This window comes from Haemaphysalis longicornis, unplaced genomic scaffold (genome assembly GCF_048455015.1).
Source record: "Haemaphysalis longicornis isolate Haplotype H1 unplaced genomic scaffold, Haemaphysalis longicornis Haplotype H1 scaffold_13, whole genome shotgun sequence".
NCBI classification, from domain to species: domain Eukaryota; kingdom Metazoa; phylum Arthropoda; class Arachnida; order Ixodida; family Ixodidae; genus Haemaphysalis; species Haemaphysalis longicornis.
This window is the reverse complement of record NW_027526233.1, coordinates 12,277,366-12,300,533: the sequence shown is the minus strand read 5'-3', so window position 1 is coordinate 12,300,533 and position 23,168 is coordinate 12,277,366. Positions and strand designations below refer to the sequence as shown.

Here is a 23,168-nt window from a genome sequence, read left to right as displayed (position 1 = left end):
GGGGGGTAAATGAAATATTTGTTTTCACTTGATAGCATGCCTAGATAAATATGCAAGCTAAAAAATATAGAAACGTCCAATCGCATTTTGCGATTGATGTGGTGGCTAACCACAGGTGCAGTGGTATAGATGGGTGTGCTGCCATGCGCTGCCGTTCTAGTCTTCCGTAAACACCCTAAGGTATCTCATTGAACCTTTTTTGTTCTATCAGTGGTGGCGGCCCCATCTTTGTTATGTGAAAATTTAGAAATCTTTATTTGCATGAGTTCAGCACATGAAGGTAAATCTCTGATTTAATCGTCATCAAGGGTTTATTTTGCATCTATGTTGTTTAAAAAAATGACTGAGTGTAATGCACTCGATTGTTATGCTTTCTTTACAGAAACCAGGGTGGAACACTCTCAGCCGTGTTCCCCTGCATCGGCACCTCGCTCTTCAAGTGACAGCTCAGCTACGCCGTCTCTAAATGCAGCAGCTGCTGGGGTTCAAGTCTTCCAGGGGCAGCGCTTACGTTTCACAGCAGGATATTCAGGTATTGTTGTGTGAGCTTCTAGAAAAAATTTCGAGCGTCCCAACCAGCCTAATGTAGCATCCGGAACCTCCTAATGTCTCATTGAGCCTCTTGCCCCATCTTTGTTATGTGAAAATTTAAAAATCTTTAATTGAATGAGTTCAGCACATGCAGCTAAATCTCTGATTTACTCCTCATCAAGGGTTTATTTTTAACGTATGTTGTTTGAAGTTGTAGAGCGGCGATCAGGCGAGGGAGACGGCACCAGACATCTTGCCACAACCGGAACCTGATTTTTGTTTTTGTTGTTGTTGTTCCTTTCTGATTGTGGCGCGTACCCACTTGGGGGATTGGCCAGGATCGGGAGATATATTGGGGATAATGTGCCCAATTTTGGAGAATAAATTTTCAAGAAAAAATAAATAAATAAATAAATAAAAATTGTTGATCAGAATAATTGCACAACAAATAAAGGAATTTGTAGAATGCAGGAATTTGCAAGAGAAGACTATGCGGGATTTTGCAATAGGGATTTTGCAATAGGCTCTTATTTCGTCTGAGTACAAGAAGAGCGGCTAACAGGGTAGGCGCCTAGTCTCTGAGACGTAGGTGTGGACGGCCGTAACCAAATTCCTGGGGGGAGACCCAAGCGAAATGGCACCGAACGACAGTAAGACCGGCATTGAAAGGGTAAGTCCAAGGTGGTGAATTGGCTCCACCAGGTATTTTCTTCTCATTGAAGAGAAGCCGCGGCAATGTAAGAAAAAATGCTCTAGGGTTTCGGGTTTATCACAAAGAGCACAATGACGAGAGGAGGTGAGCCCAGCGCGGTGCATGTAGAAGTTGAGCTGCGGAACTCTACAACGTAAGCTAGTTAAAGTAACCTCGTATTGGCGAGATTCGCAACATCGGGAGTCCCACGCATATGCCAAATGGGCGTAATCATCGAGGGAGGTGATGGCATCCTCCTGCGTCCTCGCCAGATGTTGATGCCGTCGGATCCGTGCTCCGGCCAGTATAGAGGGAAATGGACAGACGTCGAACGGAGGGCCGTCTAGTGCTGACCTCGCTAAAGAGTCTGCTTCTTCATTCAGATATAAACCCTTATGCCCAGGCACCCATATCAAGCGGATTTCTCTTAAGTGGGAAGGAACTAAATAACCAAATGTGCGAAGAAGAGCAGAATTTTTGGGGGATATCAAAGAGGAGCAAACAGCTAATGAATCAGACACAATTACGACATTTAATATTTGGGGAGGTAGTTTTTTTAATGCTATGACTATTGCCATAAACTCTGCATAGAATATTGGGGTGAAGTCCGGTAGGCGAATCGAAAACGACCAGTTGAGTTGTGGACTGAAAATCCCCACACCCGCTCTCTCCTCAAGTTGAGACGCATCAGTCGCTACAACCACGTATGTATCCAAGTTAATCAGATAGTCGTTCAACAAACCGGTTAGTAGACGTGTAGGTAGCCTTTTCGCATTGTTAGGAAAAATGTTATTAAAGGTTAGGGGAACAGGGAGAGCTTCCCAGGACATCTGCATAACGGACGGAATGTTAATATTAAGAGGTGAAAGTAAAGTCTGGGCATACACACATTGAGGGCGGTATTGGTGGGGCCACCACGAGTTAAAAAATAAAGCCGGTCGAGCCACCATCAGCGACAGATCTCTGCGGAGGGGCGATTCGAAAATCCTAAGCATCGTCAGAGCAGTTAAAAGCTTTTACCATCAGCGACAGATCTCTGCTGAGGGGCGATTCGAAAATCCTAAGCATCGTCAGAGCAGTTAAAAGCTTTTTGTATTCTCTGCACGTGGCTCGGACTTCTCACACCACCACCCGCAGTAGAAGATGATGATGATGAAGCATAGGTGATGTTGATGATGGGTGCTGCTGTGGTGATGACGATGATGCCGCTACAGGGGTCCCCCTCTAGCGTGGAGCGTGGTAGAGGAGTTTGGGACGCAGCAGAGGAAAGTGGCTGAAGGTCGAGTACGTGGGAATGTCTTGCACAATTATTTGTCTGTGGTGTTTGGCGGGCGGTACACGCCAATGAACGTGGCGGGCTGCGGAGTGCACATGGGACGCTTGAGGCGCACCTGTATGTAGAGACTCTTGTGGAGGGTCCAGAGCGGCGTTAGCCATATAGGCGGGCTTGAGCCTCTCGAGGGCAATGGTGTCAGGGTGGCCGTTCATGTCCATGAGGTACGTTGACGAGTGCCGCTGTGTAGTACCAGGAAAGGGCAGGCGTAGCGAGGTTGGAGTGGCCTGCGAACAGCGTCGTTGTGTACATAAACGTGGGTGGTATTGCGAAGGTCCGACATGATGTAAAAGTCTTTGTGTGGGGAAGGTCGTGTAGGCTGAGGTTGAAGTTGCCGGAAGAGCATGCGTAGTAGTTGCACATAGTCGCCGGTAGGCAATGACTGCGCTGGCGGGTCAAAGAAATGATCAGGGAGCCGGAGTGTCGAACCATAAACAAGTTCTGCACTGGAACAGGACAGACGCAATTTTGATGATGGATGCTGCTGTGGTGATGATGATGATGCCACTTCAAAGTAAACGACTGAGTGTAATGCACTCGACTGTTATGCTTTCTTTACAGAAACCAGGATGGAAGACTCTCAGCCGTGTTCCCGTGCATCGACTCCTCGCTCTTCAAGTGACAGCTCAGCTACGCCGTCTCTAAATGCAGCAGCTGCTGGGGTTCAAGTCTTCCAGGGGAAGCCCTCACGTTTCACAGCAGGATATTCAGGTATTGTTGTGTGAGCTTCTAGGAAACTTTCAGGGTAGAGCCAGCTTCGCGTATTGCGCAGTTCTGATACAACTTTGTTTTCCTGCGCCAAAAGCTTGAGAATTGAAAAAATTGTTTGTACTGAGGTGACAAACTACACATACAAGTTGTGAAAAAAAGCAATTTTCGGAGCATCCGGAATGACATCAATGGGCGCTGCCATCTCGGTGTAGTAAGATTGGAAAAATGGCCGGCGGGCAAAGCAGTTGCTCATGGTTCAGGCAGAGTGCTCTCTGCCGATATCTACCATGGTTTTGATTGTGGGGGTGGCTGGGTTTACATTTACTCTTCACGAATGAACAGAAAATTTAACAGGTTTTGTTGATTGGCAGATTCCTTCAGGTGTCCAGGACAGTTAGTTGGATTAAATTATTGCAGTATTTTTGCATTCTGGGGTTAAAAAGAATAGGAGTGACGTGTTAGGTTCATGTCCACTTCACGCTTTAGAGAGTATTGGGGGTATTGCATGTCTTTACAGAAAATTTAAGAGAACTTCATACTCCACCCCTTCTTTGAATCGAATCACATTAGAATTTTTAGTTTTTCTGTTACAATGCTAGATGTTGGCTTGAGAAGGATTGCAACACGATGCATGAGTGTTTTTTAGGCATGTTGAGCTTTCTTCTTGTTAATGCTGTTTTCAGAGGAAACTGGGAGGACACTAAATGCACTGCAGGCTGTCCCGGGAATGGTGCAGAAGCTGCTTCAAAGACAGCTCGGTAAGAATGACTAATACAAAATCTGTCGGGTACTTCAGTCATCGTGACCTAATATGAAGAAGTAGTGTGTGATATGGGCGTGAAACAAAAATGAAGGAAGCTCCCACTAACGTGCAGGACTTGAATGTAGCGAAGCTGTACGCAACGCCGTTTACTTCATCATTGTTACTTAAAGACCAACTGCACTCAAATTTTTGACAACTTAAAAATAATGTCAATTAATAGTACACATATAAAGAGTGCGAAATGCAAAATACTGCGTTTCAAACATGAACGCGAGCGATGCAAACGGCTCATGACATTGGCGTTTTAGGAACTGAAACTCAATAAAAAAGGCGGCCATTACTGGTGGCTGGACGTGACGTACGTGACGGAACAGAAGCGGCCGCCTTCAAATGCGCGTGGTAGTGTCGTGTTTCTTTATTTTTTATTTTTTTTATTTGAAATATTTCAAGAGGTGAAAGTACATTTACACATAAGGTGGAGTGCAAAAGGCTACAGCCTGACGAGGCCCTTCCTCCCAAAGTAGCTTGCACCGAAGTCGGGAGCAGCACACATCACAACATCATATGAAAAGAAAAAAAAATAGATACAATATTTTCTTACATCATGCAGAAAAGGAACAACATAGCTAGCACACTTTTCGAAGCCCGAAAAACAAAGGAAATGGCATCGTAAGAGAGAAAAAAAAATATACACTAACACATACCATCCACTACCAGTTTTACCCTAATATTTACAAATCAGTAGAAAAGACTGAAAAAAGTGTGATATGCACACGTCTAATAGAGCCTAACAGCTCAATTAAAAGTGAAAACACGACAAGAAAGGCAAGTTTAACACAGAAAGTAACTCAACCTAAACATAAAAAACAAGCACTATTAAAGTAAGAAACGCAAACGTAACACTCTTTCCGCGAAAATTATAGTCTGCTAACGCATTGAAAACTGGGCATATCATTGTAGCAATACCTGAAGCAAATGTTTTTAAACAGTTTTATGGATTTAAACTCTTTAATAAGCACTTCAAGCGCGTCGTTATTATTTATTATTTAAGAAGTCTATGACCTGATATTGCTTCAACTGAATGCCATAATTCGTTCCAATTCTCGGCTTTCTGTAATGTTTTTTTCTTAGGGGGTACGCTGTCTGAGGTGAAGATTCCTGATTCGGAAATAAGTACGGGTGTTCATAAAATATGTGGTGGATATCCTGGGCGCGTCTTAAATTAAATAAATCGTGGATTTTTAAAATGCCCAAGCATCTCCACTGTTCTGTACTTTCTCTATAGGATAAATTCGCAATAGCCCTGATAGCTTTTTTTTTTGTAGTACACGTAAAGCATTCAAATTTACATTTGTAGTATTGCCCCAAATCAAAAGACAATAGTGCAAGAGGAACTGCACAAGAGCAAAATACAACTGCTTTTTAAGCCAACAGGGTAACAAACACTTAAGTTTCCATAAAATGCCGACAGAACGCTATAACTTCGTACATACGTGATTTACATGATCATTCCATGACAATGCATTATTAAAAATAACACCCAAGAAACGTATTGAGGGGACCACTTCAAGAATAGATTCCCGAAATAAAAGCGCTGGAGCAAAATCTAACTGCTTATTTTTTGCTTTAAATATTACGCATTTTGTCTTTTTGACATTTAGTTCTAGTTTGTTTCCTATTAGCCATTTGGATAATTCCTGAAGCCACAAGTTTGCATTATTGGTAATGATTTCGAGGTTGGGTCCTGTAAAGAAAACATTAGTATCGTCTGCATAAACAACTATTGGTGGGGTACCGGGTATATTACCTACATCATTAATATACAAGAATAGAAGCGGACCCAAGATAGACCCTTGGGGAACACCACTCCGTATCGTTCCGAAACTGGATGCAACACCATTTACAATGGGGCATTGTTTCCTAGTATCTAAGTACCTACTAACAAGATCAAGTGCTAAACCTCTTATCCCATAAAATGGTAACTTGCGAATCAAAATGTCGTGCTTAACAGAATCGAAGGCCTTCCTTAAATCTAGAAACAAACCAATGGTGAATAGTTTATTTTCTATGTTGTTTATTATCTCTTCCTTTATACCATGCAGTGCCATTACAGTAGACTTCCCCTTTTGGAAACCGTATTGTTATTTCACAATTACTTCTTTTTTATTAAAAAAAATTATCAGACGTGTATTAATCACATTTTCAGCCACTTTCGAGAATACTGAGAGGACAGAAATAGGGCGGTAATTTCCAAAATCACTATAGGTACCGCCTTTGTGTACCACTGAGACTCTGGCGATTTTGAACTTTTCAGGGTTTGGGAGAAAAACAAAAAAAGGCAGATGATCACTGATGTCACTTTCCAACACGCCACACTCTATATCAGTCGAAACAAAATCTGTGAAACATAAATCTAAAATACTCCCCGCACGGGGCACCTTGAGTATTCATGGTGACAGTGAGCAGCGACACCGCGGACCCCGAGCTCCCAACATAAGCCGTGTCCAACTGTGGCGAGGTGTTTAAAGGTGAAGGGTAGAAGCCGTAAACGGTGGCCGTCGGAGCCTTGGTCAAGCTCCGGCCGATGGGCTCCTTGCCTGTCTACCAGGCAGGGAGCTCCGGGACCTCTTTGACTACCAGGGTAAGGTCAAAGAAGAAAGTACCCCCGTCTCCCTGCTTTCCAATGTATCATATGGCATTTTCCAAACCCCCCCCCCCAAACGTGATCGGCCCCCGAAAAGGGGCCGCACCGAAGCTTCATTCCCACCATTGCCAACAATGGCATCCCAAAAGCCGGATAACTATCCGCGCTTCTTGATTGTTGAATCTCTTGACAAGTCAAATCCTATCTCCTCCCAGTCAGTGTTCCTTATCACCAAATTCCTTGAAGGCATCCTTGTTAAGTCTTTCCAAGCCAAGAAACTGAGAACCGGCGAAGTTCTGGTCGAAGTGAACTCTCACCAGCAAGCCACAAGCCTCCGTACCCACAATCGCATGGCAGGTCTGGACATCAGAGTCACACCCCACCGTAGCCTTAATAGCTCTCAGGGTGTGATTTCTGAGCCAGATCTGATAAATGAGACGGAAGCCGATCTGCTCGAACGTCTGAAAGGCGAGGGCGTGACGGCAGTGAGGCGCATCACCATGCGGCGAGACGATAAGCAAATCATGACAAAGCATATAATCTTGACATTTGATCGTTCGACACTCCCCGAATCCATCAAAGCGGGTTTCATTCATTGTTCTGTCCGGCCTTACATCCCGAACCCGCGGCCCTGTTTCAAGTGCCAACGGTTCGGGCATGGCACCACCTCCTGTCGTGGCAAAACAACGTGTGCAAAATGTTCATCTCAAGATCATGATACAGATAACTGCCAGGCTCAACAATTAATGTGCAGCAACTGTCATGGACCTCATGCTGCGTACTCCCGCACGTGTGAAAGGTTCCAGATGGAAAAGAAAATAATCAACCTCAAAATCACTGAAAACATTACCTTCCCAGAGGCGCGGAAGAGGTTCGCCTCCTTCCCTCTGGGCAGGTACGCCGACGCAGCTCGCCGGGGGGCGGAGCGGCGTCTTGTTTCGGCGGGGACCCAGTACCGAGAGTCGGACTTGGTCCCGCCCGCGCCCCCCCCCCTGGGTTGCCTCTTGCAGCCCAACCCACCTCCGCACCGCTCGCTGGGCCAGCAGCGGTTGTGGTGGCAACCTCTTCCGTCGGGACCAGTGCCGCTCCCGTCCCTGCCTCCCCATCGTCCAGTGCGTTGGAGGGTGCCATGGACACCTCGGGCCCCGCACCGGCTCCCACTGCCACCGCACCGCCCGTGCCACTTCTGGTGCCTCCGATACCTGCGGCGGTGGCAGGTCAAACGAAGGGCCCTCGAAGGGGGCCAAGTCCGGGGGGCCCGGTTCGACGGGCACACCCAGGACATCAGACGACGAGATGGACGTCGTGCCATTCTTGCCTGCAACGCAGCGCAAGGATCGGCCTTCGACGTCCAAGCCTACAGAAAGGCCTAGAAAGCCCAATTCAAGAGTCACAGCCCCGAAAGACGACACATAAACATATACACTCCAGTAGCTCTCACACTAAATAATGGGAAGAGAAAATATTGTTCAATGGAACTGCAGAGGCCTTCTTAGTAATCTTGACGACGTGTATGAGATTCTGCATACCAATTAGCCAAGTGTAATGTGTGTTCAGGAAACACATTTGAATTCTAAACACACAAATTTCTTGAAAATAGTTACCTCGTATACAGGAAAGACAGGGATGGCTGCACACACTCTTCTGGCGGTGTGGCCATAATCGCCCGAAAATCCTTAGCATGCCACCCTGTCACCTTGAATACCGTCCTTGAGGCTGTAGCAATACGCTTATTAATATTTAATAGGTTGATAACGGTATGCTCCATATACATTCCTCCTGATGTTACACCTTTGAGCTCTGACTTCAAGGCGCTGGTTGACCAGCTGCCCGAACCGTACATTCTAACAGGCGCCCTTAATGCTCACAATGCTCTTTGGGGCTCGTCTCGTACGGATGCCCGGGGTCGCCTGATAGAGAGGTTTCTTACATCCTCTGGAGCATGCCTTTTCAACAATAAACAGCCTACATATCATAACATAGGACACAACACATACTCATGTCTTGACTTGGCTATTGGTTCTGCAATTCTCTTTCCATGTCTTGAGTGGGGTGTGGGCACGGACCCATATGGTAGTGACCATTTCCCTACTTCATTAACGTACATAGGTACAGGCCCGAGCAGTCCATCTTCCCATAAAAGGTTTAATGAAGCAAGAGCTACCTGGAATACATTTACAGAGACATCCCGACTACACCACACATCCATAGGACACCTACACGTTGAAGCTACCCAACTGCTCACGGCGCACATCCTCGACGCCGCCGAAAAGTCCATTCCTCACGCCTCTGGTGCCCCGCGCAACCAGCGGAGGCCGTGGTGGAATGAGGACTGTAGGCGGGCGCGAGAGGCCCCGAACAAGGCGTGGGGTGTCCTTCGTCGGTACCCCACGTCGGGTAACCTCATTTTGTTCAAACGGGCCAAGGCGTTAGGAAAACGTGTGCGCCGTGAGTCAAAACGAGAGAGTTGGCGTTCCTTCATAACATCCATAAACTCCTACACAGACACACGGAAAGTATGGACGAGAATACGCAAACTTAAAGGACAACATACTCAGAGCCTGCCTTTGGTCAGCACTACAGGGGACACACTCGAAGACCAGGCTGACACACTCGCACAACACTTCCAACACGTGTCCAGTTCAGCACACTACACGAACACTTTCCTGAGGTATAAATACTCTAGTGAAAAGAAGTCACTACAAGACAACAACAAATCACAGACTTCTTACAACTCCCTGTTTTCACTACATGAGCTGAGGGCTGCCCTGAGCATGTGTAAACCCTCAGCTCCAGGCCCAGACAACATTACATATACAATGATACAACACCAACACGCAGACACTCTTCTAACACTCTTACACCTGTATAACAAGATATGGCTCTCGGGGCACATTCCAAACTCTTGGAAGGAGGCTATATTTGTATTTTTACTGAAGGAGGGAAAGGACCCGTCATCCCCCTCAAGTTACCGTCCTATTGCCTTGACAAGCTGCCTGTGCAAGCTCTTCGAGAAGATGATAAATCGCAGGCTCGTGTACTTCCTTGAGTACAACGGTCTTCTCGAGAGCTGCCAGGCAGGCTTCAGGGTGGGGCGATCGACGAACGATCAACTGTTAGCTCTTGACTCGTACATCAAGGATGCCTTCGCGCACAAGCAGTATTGTTTAACTGTGTTTTTCGACTTTGAGAAGGCATACGACACAGCTTGGCGTTATGGGATCCTTAGGGACCTCAAGTCATTCGGTGTTTCGGGTAACATGTTGAACGCTCTTGTCAGTTACTTGTCAGACAGAACGTTCCGAGTAAGAGTCGGTGGTGCACTCTCAAAGGTTCACGTGCAAGAAAATGGCGTGCCACAAGGTGGCGTGTTGAGGTAAAGTCTCTTCATAGTAAAAATGAACTCTTGGCAAGGCACTGCCACCTACAATCTCTTATTCTATGTATCTACGTAGATGACGTCCAGATATACTATAAATCATGCAATATGTCAATCTGCGAACTTCAAGTCCAGCTTCGTGTAAAGAAACTTGCCGGCTGGGCAGACAAGAATGGTTTTAAATTGAATCCTGTAAAAAGCTCCTGCATTGTGCTCTCCAGGAAGCGCGGGGTCCATCCGGACCCAAACATTACTCTGAAGGGCGTGTCGCTTCCTGTGAACAAGGAGCACAAGTTCTTAGGTGTTGTGTTTGATCACAAACTCACATTCATTCCCCATATCAAGGAACTTAAAAATAAATGTCTCAAAACAACGAATATACTTAAGGTTACCTCCAACAGTCGTACGGTTCTGACAAAGAACTCCTGCTTCGCTTGTGTACTGCGTTGGTTGGGTCTCGTTTAGACTATGGCAGTGTGGTGTATGGGGCGGCGACTAAGACAGCCTTGCGAACTCTGGACCCAGTGCTACACTTGGGGCTTCGTCTTGCTTCGGGTGCTTTTCGCACTAGCCCTGCCGAGAGTCTTTATGTCGAGTGTGATAAGTGGAGCCTTGAGAACCAACGAACGTACATGGACTTGCTTTATGCTTTTAAAATTTTTTCGCTGAATAATCATCCTTTTTATCCTCTCTCTAACGATACATCAACATCTTTGCTCTTTGTAAATAGCCCATCCGTTGCTCTGCCCTTTTCACTTAGAGAGAGCGAGCCTCGGATCTCAGTGCTTTATTTTTCGATGTGTACAGGTCATCCTTTTCTAACAGTTTACCGCCTTGGCAAGTTCGCCCTGTGTCGTGCAACCTTTCTTTTATGAGACTTGACAAAAATCGTGTACCACGAGCTGCAATACTGCAGCACTTTCTGTCTTTGCAGTTTAAATACACATGTGCAGAATTTTATAGTGACGCTTCTAAAACCTCCACTATGGTGTCGTGTGCAGCTCATGGTCCAAACTTCAATGCAGCCGGAACCATGAGCGTGCACACAACAATTTTTTCAGCAGAAGCGTATGGAATTTTACTGATTGTACGATACATTCTTGAAAATCAAATTCCCAATTCCATCATCTATACAGATTCTTTGAGTGTTGTCCGCGCACTGTCATCGCACAAGCCCCCAAAAACCACATAGTTAATCTTGTATTCAACACTATCATGTCCGTGCAAGCACAAAAGCACGAGCTGGTCCTCTGCTGGGTCCCAGGACACGCAGGGATCGCTGGGAATGAGTTGGCAGACGAGAGGGCCGCTGCAGCTGCACTCAGGAACACTGTAGACATTACAACGTTACCCTACACAGACCTCCAGCCTCACATAAGACAACACATGCGCAGAACATGGCAAACACACTGGGACGAACAGACAGACAACAAACTACACGTAATAAAGTCACACTTGGGACTGTACACAGCTGACTCACACAACAGACACACGGAAGTCGCCTTGGGTAGACTGCGGATGGGGCACACCCATGCGACGCACTCGTATCTGCTGACGGGATCTTCTAGACCCCAGTGCAGCAGGTGCGGAGAGGCCCTATCCGTAGTCCACATACTTATACAATGCAAGGCACTTGACACAACACGACACGAACACTTCAGAGAACTCTACAGACAACATATTCCCCTACATCCATCGTTTTTCCTAGGTGATGATGCCATTGTTTCCGTGAAACGTGTGTTTGAGTATTTGTCCGACGTCCAGTTTTTAAACCTCATTTCCTATCACGCATCATAAAATCTGGCCCTATACACCAGCCATGCTCATTGTCGTTTTGTGATTTTACTTTTGTTTTGGCTGATTTTACTTAGTGTTTAAGGTTTCACCCTATCATCGACTATAAACATCCAACGATCATCAAATCTAAAATACTTTCTTTTTCTATAGTTATTCGTGTAGGTACACTAACAACGTTTAATGTAGCTACCTGTTATGTAATGTAACCGTTTAATGTATTGTACCTATTATTTCCACAGAAGAACTCCCACTAACGTTTAACCAGGATACGCGCAATTCCGACATCGCGTTGCTGTCAATCGTAATGAATTAGCCCGTACGATAGTTATTTTTCCATTAGAATAACGGCCGTTGTACCAATCCTTGAAATTGCAAGTAAAAAAGCGGGCCCTGGTTTACAAAGGTAGTTGCTCGGACAAAAAGCAGCTTTGGTAGCCGGCGCCTTGGCTGCCACATCGCTCTCTTTCGAAGGGAATAAACCGCATGCAGGCGGAGATCAATCACTACTATGCATCACGTACAAACTGCTTCGGGAATAACAGTCCAGTATTTTTCGCCTTGCTGCAGATGAGGAATCAAATTATAGAAGGTGTCTAAAACTATGAGCCACCTTCCACAGCTAAATGATGCACTAAAACACGAAAAAGGTGACCTATCTGCCGCTGTTTCCTACTTTCACCAGGCATGTGCTGTTCGAAACATTTTGCTCTCCAGGAGACTGAATCTAACACTCTACAAAAGTAAATACTTCATTTGGTAATAAAAAAAATATTGTTTATGAAAGGAGCAGTTTTGTTAGCTTTCGCACTTCGCGAAAATGACGGCCGATATTTGTGCGGATGTATTTTTTTACCACGAGCAGGGCTGATTTTGGTTCACTTTGTGAGTGAGGCAAAAGTTGTGCAAATTGTAATACCCACGTGTACAACAACTCTAGTTAAATCGCAAAACTTTGAACAGGTCTAAGGGATGGAGTTGGCGTTGGCCCAGCCCAAATATTGCAAATATTGGATGCGGAATTGCAAGTGGTCGTGAATTCATAAAGGATCCTTTTTTTTCGTGATAGATGCAGTAGGAATGGCAAATGTAAGGCAAGTGTGCGTGTCGCGCTTTTTTTTTCAGTAGAAATATTATTTTCTAGTAGAAAGAGTTTCGCTAGCTCCAGAACATTCGAAAGTGTGTGAATATTTTGTAGGCTTCTAATCTCTTTTACTGGACTGAAGAAAATGGCGGATATTGCTACCTACGCGGTTAGTTCGAATAATGTGATGGCGACGGTAGTACAGCGTGGTGGTGTAGGAGAGAAACCCCCGGGGAACGCGTTCCTGCGCTCGCGAGTCGGCAGAGAAGCGCGAGCTCCACGGGGCATTTTCCCCAACCTCTGTCACAGGCCGCTCGGAACTTGTTTTGGCGGCTCGGCCACGTGAAAACATTCTCTGCACGTGGTTACTTTGAACAACGGCACCTAGAGTGCGGTGTGCTAACGATGCTAAGGATTTTGCCGTGGTGATTTTAGAGCTTGGGCTGCTTATTTGGATCAAATTTGGACAAAGAAAAATTTGAGGGCAGTTGGCCTTTAAGTGCGAGCTTCTTGCATTTTTTGGAAGTGATAATCATTGGACATCACCTTGGAGGGGCGTACACTGTGACGTGTCTTTCTCGTTCCGAGCAAGGGTTGCCATGATTACGGCAAACGCTGGAGTATTTGTTTGGCCAATCTTTGCCAATCTCCCGAGGTGGGTATGCTTGGCTTGACAAACGTGCACCGGGCATGCTGGGCGGTCGTTGCAAGGCACGCACAAACACGAGCGCTCGGATATTTCTTGGTTTTGTTAACTTCGAGCGGTCGCCGCGAGGCCTGCGCTGATGTTAATGTGCTCGGCAATTTCTTTGTATGTTTAATTGCGGGCACAAAAAGTTTCAGTTTGCTGAATAGCTTTGCTTTTAAAATAGTTTAGTTCGGAGTCATGGCGCTTGTTTAGCAGTAGCAGTCCGCTTGTCTAGTTAGCTCATATTTGTAACTTATGTCTTATGGCCAACATTGCAACTGAAAATATTACTTATTGAATGGCCTTTTTTTTATTATGTGCACAATAATTGATTTATTATAAGCGAGGCTTTCATGGTTGTGATAAAACAAAGGCATACATATGTTTTCAGTAATGTTAGGCACCTAATGGGGAGACATATGTATGAAACATAACTTTGGAGCCATATATTGTGCGTGTAAACCTTTATTTTTTTATCGCGTGTAATTAATGCATTTAATCCTGCCAAACAACCATACCTTAGTGCATTTTTCCTAACCATTTCTGTGTTTACCCAGACACATTAAGCTAAACAATACAGCGCAACAGAAACAAAGACTTAAGCTAAGGTACGCTGGACGAGCGCCGACTTCCAACTGAAATTTTATTACAGAAAAAAGCCATATTTATAAACACGCATGCACACACCTACGATAAAACATTCGACCCGATAAGTAATCTATATCCACTGTGCCGAAAACATGAGATGCAAAACACCCCAAAGTGACTACCACCCCCCTCGCACTGAGTGAGTGTGTGTACATTGAGACGGCTAGTTATGTTGCTTCGTTTACATAATGAAGTTCCTTTGTGGACAGGGCTATGGAAGAAGCGGTGGCACAATGTTCGCCTAGCCTTGGAATTTCCGCAGCCTCCACAATTTCCCTTGTCATCTGGTCACAATGATGCTGAATGACTTGGCATTCGTCAAATTTCGGAGTGCATTTTCCGGTGGTGCCCTTGCAGTCTCAGCAGTATATGCCTAAGTGCCCTCTCACACTTTTGTGGACGTTGTTTATGTGCTCTCTGAACCTTGTGTTCAGACAGCTGCCAATCTGGCCCACATGCATTTTGCCTCATGGCAACGGAATCTCATAGACTACCGACGCTGTGCATGCGACAAACTTTGTTTCGTGCTCGATGGAGCACTTGTGGGGTTCATTTTTCGACAGGTACGTCTTTGCAAAGGTCCGCCAGTTTGCAAAGGGCTGAAAAAACTACTTGCAAATCAGCGGCATTCCCTATTTTCTTTAACCTATGGGCTACATTATGTATAGGGAATCATCGCTACCTTCCTCTTTGTTTTTTCTCGAATGCTCGTGGCCTCGCCATCGCTGCGGTGGCGGTTTTGTTTGAGCACCCTTTAAATTTGCCCGCCACAGATGTCACCACGTAAACTGGATAGCCAGAGGTGTGCAGGCGCAGTCCTTGTAACTGGATGCTATCTTGCATCCTTTGGGGGCATGATCTGCGTGTAGTAGGAGGAGAATTCGTACGTACAAACAAGCGGTGTGGGTATACGTTCTCATACAGCCCATGTTCTTGGTGATTTGTATTTGGCGGAGCGAATTTGTTTTAAACAAAACCGCCACTGCAGCGATGGCGAGGCCACGACCATTCGAGAAAAAACAAAGAGGAAGGTAGTGATGATCCCGTATACATAATGTAGCCCATAGGCTAAATAAAATAGGGAATGCCGCTGATGTGCAAGTAGTTTTTTCAGCCCCTTGCAAACTGGCGGACCTTTGCAAAGACGTACCACCCGAAAAACGAACCCCACAAGTGCTCCATCGAGCACGAAGCAAAGTTTGTCGCATGCAAAGCGTCGTTAGTCTATGAGATTCTGTTGCCATGCGGCAAAATGCATGTGGGCCAGATGGGCAGGTGTCTGAACACAAGATTCAGAGAGTACATTAACAACGTCCACAAAAGTGTGAGAGGGCACTTAGGCATACACTGCTGATACTGCAAAGGCACCACCGGAAAATGCACTCCGAAATTTGACGAATGCCAAGTCATTCAGCATCATTGTAACCAGATGAGAAGAGAAATTGTGGAGTCTGCGGAAATTGCAAGGCTAGGCGAACATTGTGCCACCGCTTCTTCCATAGCCCTGTCCACAAAGGAACTTGATTATGTAAAGGAGGCAACATAGCTAGCCATCTCAATGTACACACACTCACTCAGTGCGAGGGGGGTGGTAATCGCTTTGGGGTGTTTTGCATCTCATGTTTTCGGCACAGTGGATATAGATTACTTATCGGGTCGAATGTTTTATCGTAGGTGTGTGCATGCGTGTTTAAAAATATGGCTTGTTTCTGTAATAAAAGTTCAGGTGGAAGTTGGCGATCGTCCAGCGTACCTTAGCTTAAGTCTTTGTTTCTGTTGCGCTGTATTGTTAAGATGAAACACCCACTCGTCCAATACTACACTCTACACTCACGTAATTTGCCAGCATAGCTGCAGTGCGAGTGAATCCTTTGTCTGAAAACTTGGCAGGAAATTTTGGCAGTGCAGTAGGCAGAAAGCTAGAAGGCATATACACGGATGACCCACATAATCTGCATGCAGTGGCTATTGTTCATAGTCAGATTACATTGTCACATTAGCCAGGCTCTGGTCAAGCAGTGCTTTTTTGATAAAACTCAAGTAAGTCCAAACTATTGAGCACGTAAACCTATTTCCAATGTGTTGTAATTTTTGTTTTCACCGCTAGTAAGAGGGGATGGCTTCTTTGTAATATAAGCATGGGGCACATGATGTTCGTTTTCCACACGAAAAAGGAGGTGGGACTAAAAGCTTCACAGCATCACACACCCGGGAAGCATCAAATAAGCATTTCTTTTACTGATGCGACTTAATTTACAGGGTGAAGTAGTACGAGGGCAGGACAAACTTAGACTACATTTGCGTGCTTTTTTGTTCTGTGTGCGCAAAAACGTCTTGCGGCAAGGCGAACTTTATCGTGAATGTTCTGCGGAAAATAGGTGAACGTGCACGTCTTTTTTGGGAACGACGTAAAATTCCATTGTACTGTTACCTGAATTCGGTTTACCTCAATACCAATTAGCTTTGCTGACCATCCAGCTTCAATGGATGGAATGGCTCGTGGTACTTTTTTTTTCTCTGTTTGCTTCCAGGTTTTGAGAAAGAAGTGGTGAAATTGCTTGGAGACGTAATTGTGGGCATCAAGGCGATACGTAAAGACAACAGCAAAAAAGCACATCGCGCTAACTTGACGCTGCCAAAAGATTGCGTGGCGCTTCCTGTTACCTCAGTAGAGCTCATGGCTTTTGACAACTTTCTTGGGAGAGACGAAAATATGGACTCAGTGGTATGTTAGTACATTTCTGAATTTGAAAGGGGGATTTTACGGAAGCAAAGAATTCTCACATTGAAAAAAGTGACGGTTGACATCACAATAAATTTTTAAGTATGCATCTGCCATGACACAAAAAGTAAACCATGTTAATGTCTAAGTGCCCACTTTGCTCATCATCCTTTTATGTCTTTTGTGTCAAATAGAAACCTATGGATACAGTACTTCGCCTTGTACTCTGCAAACCAGCCCAGGCATGCAGCCTGGGTTGCATTATTTCACCATTATTTCCAGTAGTGCAGCACACAAAGCGTAGGTCTTACTGTGTCACTTACCAACAACTGGAGTAGGATGAGTGAGCGAACGTCACTGCGTGCCTGATATTGATCGAGCAATGTTTTTGGGAGGGAAAAAAATAAACGACAGCCGTGATAGTATCTGCTCTGGCCAGCTTCTTTGTTGCGTAAAGGAAAAAAATGCATGCACAGGCGATGACTAAGCTGAAGAAGATGAGGGAAAGTGCCACAAGGAGGAAAAGTAGCAGGATATTTCTGTGATACAGCATCCACATTTATGTGGTTTCAACTGGTTTGCAAAGTAAAATCAACAGTATCTGCTCTGGCCAGCTTCTTTGTTGTGTAAAGCAAAAAAATGCATGCACAGGGGATGACTAAGCTGAAGAAGATGAGGGAAAGTGCCACAAGGAGGAAAAGTAGCAGGATATTTCTGTGATACAGCATCGACATTTATTTGCTTTCAACTGGTTTGCAAAGTAAAATCAACCTCAGCAAAGTAAAATCAAAAGACCTTCAGTCAGCTGTACATTTTCTCTGTGACAAAAATTGCTTGTGCATCCATACAACAATTGTGGAGTTCAAGTCAAGAACGAACCTCCAGGTGCTTGCTTTTAGAAGGGCCATGCAGACAAAGTACAATTTGGTTCAGTTTGATTGAACTAGCCACACTGAACTCTATTCAGGCCACAAAAGGTGCTTTTTAACTTAAAAAAAACATACAGAATATGAGCACCAGTGACACAATAGAGCACTAAAAAGAGTTTTTAAAGTGTGTTAACGTACATTGGCATTTAAGTGATGCAATGAAACAGAACCATAGGCCCCGCTACAATGGCCCAGTCGTGTTTCTTGGCAGTGGCTCAGGTCGGTAGCCATCAATCGCACAAACAATATTCTATTACGAAATTTGTGATAGAATTAGTAGCACTGTTATGACAATGCAGATGTTGTAGTGAAACAAACTTGCATTTTTCTTCATGGCCCCTGTAAATGCTGATTCCTTATATGTGGGCAACCTCTAACTGCTCTGTGAGTTGTTTTACTTAGAAATAGTCAAGCACTCACATATAAGAACCTAGGACTTGCTGGGTATTTCTTGTGGAATTCCTGAATAATTTATTTAGCATCATGGCTCGTCACATCTGAAATGTTGGTTGCCTTCTGTGTGTGCACTAATGCACCTATTGGGTCAATACTGTAAGGCAGCAGGCATACTGGGCTAGGGCTGGAAACCTGCTGGAAAGGCAAGAGGTGGAAGTTTGAAGGCATACAATGGATTTGGAAAACCCACGATATGAGCGATTTGGAAAACCCACGATATGAGCGACTGGAAATCATTGGAAGAGGCCGTCAACTGGCAGTGGACATGAATGGGCTGTGGATGATGCTATGTTTATGTGCTATTGAAGCATTGCCATCATTTTTGTGCACTAGGCACAGATTAAATCTTATGGTTGTATAGGAATGATTGAAAGCTGATCTCGTTGTGGAAGGTGAAATTTTTTAGCAAAGAAAAGATGGCCTACACCTGCCATTGTAGCGGTTTGTTTTAACCTTCAAATTCTTCTTGTTGCAGATTGCGTACTTCTCCTTAAAAGGTGGTGCAGATGCAAAGGATGCTGTCCGGAGGATTTTGCGGGAGGTTCTGGCCAAGCCTGCTGCCCTCCTGTGTAGTTGGGCAGGCTCCAATGGGAGGAAACACAGTTTCAAGAGCTTGAAGAACGTTCTTTGCCTTCTCCTAGGTATGTTTTAACACAGGTGCTTTGATGTCACCAGAAAACGATCTCCAGTTTTAAATTGCACTTCCACCTTTCAAGTAGTCTTTACTCAACAGAGGTATAAATGTTTGCATTCCAGTTACACTGGCCTTTACATTGCATTAATCATACCTGCCAGGTTTCCCGAATTTTTTGGGAGATTCCCGAATTTGCATGGTTTTGTACGATTGTACGACCGAAACAAAAATCTCCCGAAAACGCACCCGTCTTTGGCCAAATCTTTTTCCCAGTCTGCCCATAATGCTCCGGAGGTATACCTGAAAATCCAACCCGACACCAATTGGCATCGTTATAAGTAGGGTGCTTAAAAATCGTAGTCGGCTATGCGCAGACGGTGAACCTGTTCGTCCTATTGTTAGTTTACTGTTTATATGAAAGCAGCGCCGCCGCCGCTTTCATTTACGCACGAGCACGGCTGTTCTGGATGGCCGCTTAGACGAAGCAACAAAACAGTTCAGTTCCTGCTGTTTTGTATTGCGCTTGGCAGTACTATTTCCAGGACTTTCTGAAAAGGGTGACGTCAGCCACGTCCAACATTTAGATGGTGTAGCTTGTTGGTAGTTTGGGCGAAGAAACAGTCCATTCCCTGCTAAGGTGCAAGTAAATAAAAAAATGTGTAAAGTTACGTATTCTGTTGTTGCTACAACCCCCCCTATCCCCCCTCCACCGGTGAGATCTCCCTAATGCCATCCCGGCAAACCTGGCAGGTATGCATTGATGCATTTAGTATATAGAACTGTTTTACAGCCTCCATTGCAGTCAGCCTGTGTACTGAAGCAAGGCCCCTTAAAGGGGCATGAAACCACACTAAAATGTGACTTCTGTAGAAACCGTGTATGGTTTCCCTCCCCTACGTGCAATTTATCTCCCCAACCTGGCATTCTGTACTACATGATGGAGTACCAGAAAACCCCATCCCTTGGCCCCAAACCCCACCCAACATACAAGCTGCGTGCGAGCTAGCTGGCCAGCACCAGCCTCTCATTCCAGCATAGCCTGATCGAGAGGGCCAGGACACAGACCAGGGCTGCCCGCACTAGAGGAGGCCCTCCACCAAGCGGTTGCCCAACCACCAACGCCTGAAGCTTGTTGCAATACACTTTATTCACTCGCTCACTCACTAATCCTGATGGATTTCATTTGGTGGACGGTTACCATTGCACAAATGGATTAGAACTGCTGCCAGTCGGCGGCATTTCACCTTCAACCCAGCGTCCCGGCTAATTGTACGAATAGCACCAAATCCTCCCCTGGCGAGTCTGGGCGGGCAAAAGTGCGCTGTAATTGCCATAGCAACGTCGCTGCCATCATGGGCTTGGAGGCGTCATAATTGCCATGGCAACACAGCGAAGAGGTGCACTGAGGAGGGGTGTGCCCTTGTCCCCTGGCTTCTCCCCGCCGCTCTGGTGCTGGCCCGCTGGCCCGGTGCCCTTCAGGCCGCCCGCTACGCCTCACCGAGACCGGCGCGCAGCCATGCAGACGTACGCTGCCCGAACATTAAGACGGCAGCCAAAATCGCCCTTCAACACTTTATTCATGTTACGATTATGCGACCGAACACAAATGCGACGTGCGGCGATAAGGACTGATATAAGACACCACATAGAAAAAGTTGATATGAAAGACGCTACACGTAGTTGTACAGCTCTTTGCACGACACCAGCGTTGTTGTTTAGATTCACTTCACGCTTTACGAACGAGTGTCTCACCTTCTACTAACATGAAGAAAAATCAGTTCTTGCTGTGATTCGTCCCTGTGGTTGGGGCATCCCCTCATCTGTGGTCTTCAGAGCACTGACAAAACATTGTTACATTGTTACGTCGCGCGCGACAGCCCTGGGGCTTTTTTTCTCTAGCGCACCGCGTGTGCTTGGGCAGCTGCAGGGACCATTATCCCGTTGCTGCGCATGCGCACCTGAAGTCTCGCTGGAGAGAGGCAGAGAGGGGGAAAACAGTGAGAGGAGGAGGAGGAGTGTTTTGCTTGCCCCGCGCCGCTGCGACTTGCAGTGGGTAAATCAAAGAGAAACTACCAAAACGTCACCTGGAACTACAACTGCATTTGTTTTTCTGGGCTACAGTGACCAGGAAAAAACAAGTATGCGGGATACCGAGTCTAGGCACATCTTGATGCTTTAGTGGTTGCAACTTAATTGTTATATTTTTCTTTTTGTTTACTGCAGGTGCAACTTCCAGCACTTTTGAGACAACTGAGGCACTTGTAGCAGATGTGACGAAGCGGTGGCTAATTTTTGCCAGCGATCAACAAGGGGGCCGTAGTGAACGACGCCATGCTGCTCTTGAAAAGGCCATGCAGAGCTCTCAACAGTGTGCTTGATCTGGCATGTCCCTGTGCTGCACATTTACAGTGCTCTTATTCGAAACTTTTTTAAGTGTATGTTGTGTGTGGTGCATTTCTATGCATCTAGTCGTGCAAGATTAAGCAAAACTAATGCACTTTCTGGTTGTGATAATATTATTGCGTCATTTGCACAATGAGTAAATTGATTGTTATTTGTGAATAGAGTCATTGTATGTTTTAAATGTTGCTCTCAGCCTTTTTTTTGTGCCACACTATTTTGGGCATTGTGTGTTCTATTCAGATAACAATGTGTGTGGGGATTGTGCGCTGCCCTGTATTCTTTAGGCATTGTTTTTATTCTGCTCAACTGTGTGTGGTACAGAGAAATATTCTCCGTTCATCTTTAATTTTAGTAATAAAACCTATCTTGCCCATGGGCGTTTTAGTGAGTTCCCATTTTAAACTTCATTTTACTTACTTTTTTTTAAATTCTTTTCATAATATTTCTAGTAATTCAAATATCGTGGTATATTTTTCAGTTAGCTTTGTTTTTTGAAATGTGCGCAGTACATTGTATTTTATATTACATAGAAGTTCTGAATTTTTATTTGTGTATTTTCACCATTTCAAACATGATTGTTGCTGCCTGTGTCTCAGCTGTGTTTAGCAGTGTCTGTGCTAGAGCAATTCTGCAGCTCAACTTTTCCACCTGATAGTACAAAGTCTCGTTCCCCTATGAATCTTATCACACCTTTTTTTGCTGCCAGAAGTCACAAGAAAGTTAGTTTGGTTTTTCAAGCAGCATAGTGCCCCACAGATTGTTTGTGTTATTTTTCGTAGAGCTAGAGAAACAATGTCTTCATGCTTTTTGTACGCGTTCTTCTAGGATATTGTTGCTGGTACTTTTTCTTCTGTGAATGTGCAATAGTAACTGGCACAGCTGCCTTGCAGGTATGAGGGAAATATCTGCTTGTATCACAGTAGCAAGACACCGGGCCAAAAAATGCAAGATCTCACTCATCGTACTTCTGAACCCATTCAGGTTTTAGCATACATTTCATGTTTGTTTCTAGTCATCATTGTTGCGCCAGTGTTTCTCGCAATGGAAGTTTTTAGATGAATAATAAAACGTGAATGTTGCTGATCTTCAGCATAACTCATATTTTGGGAAAATTGTCGTTAAATATTTTCCAATTGTATACAGCTGTAAAATGGCTTTGCACGCACACATTCATTATACAGAAAGTTTATTGATTATTATCTGTGTAATAGAAAATTATTCACAATTGTAAGAAGTTTAAGCTTCCCTTAATGTTAATTTGTAATGGTGTAAGATTATTTTTTGTTGATATTTTCAATTTAATATCGAAGGAAATAGTTAAATGGGCCCTGACACAAAAATTTTGCATCTTGTTTTTTTTTGTTGCGATAAGTAGCTAGTGACCTAATTATAACCTGTAGAAACCTCATTTGCTTCAGCGTGCGACGGTTGTTTAATTAGAGGCATTTTAAAAGCGGCCTGTCGCAGTTTCGGTTTCAGCTAATGCCGCGAAACGATGGATTTTGTGGATTTTGTGTGCACAAAGCTGACCACGTGACCGTCGGAGGGATATCACAGTGCAGAGCCACCGTAGCACTGTCGAATCCGCATCGACGGCAGTTTCTGCGAATGCCCCCACGTACTGATCTCGTGAGGCGCTTAATTAAAAAGCGACTGTGGATGTGACGCAGGCGCTGCGAGTGCAAATGCTACCGCGGCTACAGAACGACGTGCGACGCTCGAGACGGTGGGTGGCGAGACGCGCGCTGGGAGCAGCCG

At 45.1% G+C, this 23,168-nt stretch overlaps 1 protein-coding gene across 1 annotated transcript; it reads left to right on the top strand.

Annotated features, from left to right (window-relative positions):
• The first annotated feature begins 345 nt into the window (after positions 1 to 345).
• On the top strand, positions 346 to 21,768 carry LOC144163998 (uncharacterized). The gene is made up of 6 exons (XM_077694624.1): positions 346 to 532; positions 3,117 to 3,266; positions 3,950 to 4,024; positions 16,798 to 16,991; positions 18,849 to 19,014; positions 21,231 to 21,768. The coding sequence occupies exons 2-6, from the start codon at positions 3,125 to 3,127 to the stop codon at positions 21,383 to 21,385; spliced, it is 732 nt and encodes a 243-aa protein (XP_077550750.1). The 5' UTR covers positions 346 to 532; positions 3,117 to 3,124; the 3' UTR covers positions 21,386 to 21,768.
• Positions 21,769 to 23,168: the final 1,400 nt, after the last annotated feature.

Coding starts and splice junctions, on each gene's coding strand:
- LOC144163998 (XM_077694624.1), top strand. CDS start 3,125: ATGGAAGACTCTCAGCCGTGTTCCCGTGCATCGACTCCTCGCTCTTCA. Junction 3,267..3,949: donor TTTCACAGCAGGATATTCAG/GTATTGTTGTGT, acceptor TGCTGTTTTCAG/AGGAAACTGGGAGGACACTA. Junction 19,015..21,230: donor CGTTCTTTGCCTTCTCCTAG/GTATGTTTTAAC, acceptor TGTTTACTGCAG/GTGCAACTTCCAGCACTTTT.